The sequence below is a fragment of the Eucyclogobius newberryi genome, unplaced genomic scaffold (assembly GCF_026437365.1).
Source record: "Eucyclogobius newberryi isolate DKJ021-1_F unplaced genomic scaffold, fEucNew1.0.hap1 SCAF_4, whole genome shotgun sequence".
Lineage (NCBI taxonomy): Eukaryota > Metazoa > Chordata > Actinopteri > Gobiiformes > Gobiidae > Eucyclogobius > Eucyclogobius newberryi.
The window spans coordinates 39,705,323-39,708,514 of NW_027316056.1; the positions used below are offsets into that span (position 1 = coordinate 39,705,323).

The 3,192-nt window shown below is 47.9% G+C and overlaps 1 protein-coding gene across 1 annotated transcript in view; it reads left to right on the forward strand.

Annotated features, from left to right (window-relative positions):
* Window positions 1-783, forward strand: part of LOC140378092 (E3 ubiquitin/ISG15 ligase TRIM25-like) — a 16,266-nt gene extending 15,483 nt beyond the window's left edge. The window contains exon 12 of the mRNA XM_072463761.1: window positions 161-783. Coding sequence (XP_072319862.1) covers window positions 161-474 — 314 coding nt within the window. The 3' untranslated portion in view covers window positions 475-783. The remainder of the gene's footprint in view (window positions 1-160) is intronic.
* Window positions 784-3,192: the final 2,409 nt, after the last annotated feature.

Sequence of the window (3,192 nt, forward strand, 5' to 3'; positions counted from 1 at the left end):
GGCGCCCCTCCCCTCTTCCCCCTGGCGCCCCTCCCCTCTTACCCCTGGGGCCCCTCCCCTCTTCCTCTGCCCCCTGGTGCCCCTCCCCTCTGCCCCCTGGTGCCCCTCCCCTCTGCCCCCTGGTGCCCCTCCCCTCTGCCCCCTGGTGCCCCTCCCTCAGGTATCGGCCGTAAAGGCGGAGGAAAGCCGTGTTTACTCGGTCGTAACGAGAACTCGTGGCGCCTGCGCTGCACCCACGCCGGGTACGCCGCGTGGCACGACAACCGTAAGACCACGGTGGCGGCGCCGCCCTGCCCCCGCATCGGTGTGTTCCTGGAGCGGCAGAAGGGGGCGCTGTCCTTCTACAGCGTGTCGGACTCCGTGGTGTTGCTGCACACGTTCAGATGCCCGTTCACGCAGCCGCTGTACCCGGCGTTCCGGCTCGACCTGGACTCCACCCTCATGATATGTCCGCCCGAGATGCCCGGGTCGTAGCACCGTTACTATAGTACTATTACTACTACTAATACTTATACTTCTGCTGCTGCTTCTGCCACCACAGGCCTTGTAGAACTGTGTAGCTGGAAAGAACTGCAGGTGAAAGTGGGCGTGTCCCAAACTTAGCCTCAGCTTTGGCCACGCCTCCTGTACGACACCGCTGAGATCAACTGCCTTTTTCATTGACTGTTTCCATGGTTACTTACCGACCTCCTAAATATCCACCACTGCCAAAGACTTAAAAGCCATGTTTCCACTGGTGCGCTTTGGAGCAGATCTGTGCGGGGCCCTCTTTGGTCCGAGGCCCTCTTTGGTCCGGGGCCCTCTTTGGTCCGGGGCTCTCTTTGGTCCGGGGCCCTCTTTGGTCCGGGGCTCTCTTTGGTCCGGGGCTCTCTTTGGTCCGGGGCCCTCTTTGGTCCGGGGCCCTCTTTGGTCCGGGGCCCTCTTTGGTCCGGGGCCCTCTTTGGTCCGGGGCCCTCTTTGGTCCGGGACCCTCTTTGGTCCGGCGGTGTTTCCTGGATACTAAATGGCCCCTGAGAGGTTCTAGATCTTTTGGACTTTAGCTAAAGAGGAGCTCCACAGAGAACACAGACTCTTGAATTACTAATAGTAATAGTACTGTACTCTGTATTTCCACTGATGCTAATGCTAATGTCGAGCCCACGCGCTTAGCAAAACACAGCTAGCAAAGCATGTTAGCAACAAAAATTAAATCTGCCTTTTTCAATGTTTTCATTTAAAAACTGTAAAGAGTTATTGTGATATATTTGAACAGCGGTTCAGCTCTGAGACAAAAGCAGTCTGGAAAAGTGGCTCCAAAACAACTAACGAGCTGCTCACATCTTCTGCTCCTCTAACGAGCTGCTCACTAACGAGCTGCTCACATCTTCTGCTCCTCTAACGAGCTGCTCACATCTTCTGCTCCTCTAACGAGCTGCTCACATCTTCTGCTCCTCTAACGAGCTGCTCACATCTTCTGCTCCTCTAACGAGCTGCTCACATCTTCTGCTCCTCTAACGAGCTGCTCACTAACGAGCTGCTCACTAACGAGCTGCTCACATCTTCTTCAAACGTATCGTAGCTCGACCTAAAGACACTGTTTTGCCCTCAAGTGCTTTACATTCTCACATCTGACACTGAAATAAAGTGACAGTGTTGTGCCTCTGACCGTCACTGACCTGCTCTGACCCGCTGCACCTGTGCTCCACCTGCAGGTCACACACCACTGTGTGTGCTCCACCTGCAGGTCACACACCACTGTGTGTGCTCCACCTGCAGGTCACACACCACTGTGTGTGCTCCACCTGCAGGTCACACACCACGCCTTAAACTCTCAAACATGTAAGACACAAATAAATATGAATATATATAAACCTGTTTCTCACTTCGTCCACAAACCTGCTCGAATAGTCACCACTGCACTTTATTCTCTCAAATAAGTATTTATATATGTGATACGGCCATGAAGTACCTAATACTATAGTGAAATCCATGAAATATTTGTATGTACTTTTGACACAATAATATACACAAATTCTGTCAAAATATATTTAAATAAAAAACTAAATGGAGGTGAATTTAGACAGAAAAGGGAAATTGTGAATAAATTCTGACTTAAATGTATTTAATTTGTTGTAAATATCTATTATTGCCTCAGTGAAAGGTGTTTTTGTGATTTTGTCCAGTCACAGCCTCTCGCTCTTTAACTCTGGACATTTCCTTTTATAATTTAACTCTTTCTTTTGCCAAATCCACTGCAGCTCGAGCCAAAGTGCTTTACCTTCTCACAGAGAGCAGATCCTCCTCCAGGAACGTGACGTTTCACCTTTAGTTTTACGTAGCTTAATTTGAAAAAGAAAAAAATGAATGAAAAATGAGAAATGAAACAACTCGGTCAAACTTTTCCACGATATTCTGACTTTTTATGTTTGAAGTGTTTTTATTTTTGACTTTGACAATAAACTTATAATAAACGGCTTTGTTTTCTTCATGAAATGTTTGAGCTGAGACTCAGGTTTAGTCCTGGTTTAGACCTAGTTTAGTCCTGGTTTAGTCCTAGTTTAGTCCTGATTTAGACCTGGTTTAGACCTGGTTTAGTCCTGGTTTAATCCTGGTTTAGTCCTGGTTTAGACCTGGTTTAGACCTGGTTTAGACCTGGTTTAGTCCTAGTTTAGTCCTAGTTTAGACCTGGTTTAGTCCTAGTTTAGTCCTAGTTTAGTCCTAGTTTAGTCCTAGTTTAGACCTGGTTTAGTCCTAGTTTAGTCCTAGTTTAGTCCTAGTTTAGACCTGGTTTAGTCCTGGTTTAGACCTGGTTTAGACCTGGTTTAGTCCTAGTTTAGTCCTAGTTTAGACCTGGTTTAGTCCTAGTTTAGTCCTAGTTTAGTCCTAGTTTAGTCCTAGTTTAGACCTGGTTTAGTCCTAGTTTAGTCCTAGTTTAGTCCTAGTTTAGTCCTAGTTTAGACCTGGTTTAGACCTGGTTTAGACCTGGTTTAGTCCTGGTTTAGTCCTGGTTTAGATCATAGTTTTAGTTTTCATCGTTTATGGGTCAACAGTCTGCCCCTAACACTTCCGGTCATGTCCGGTTTCAGTCACGTGTCCATAGTAAAGTTGTAGAAGATTCAAGTTGAAACCCATGTCCGGGAGCCACGCCCCCTCGCGTCTGTCACGTGACCAGCGGAACATAAACACCGCGCACGTGACTCTTTCAAAGTGTTC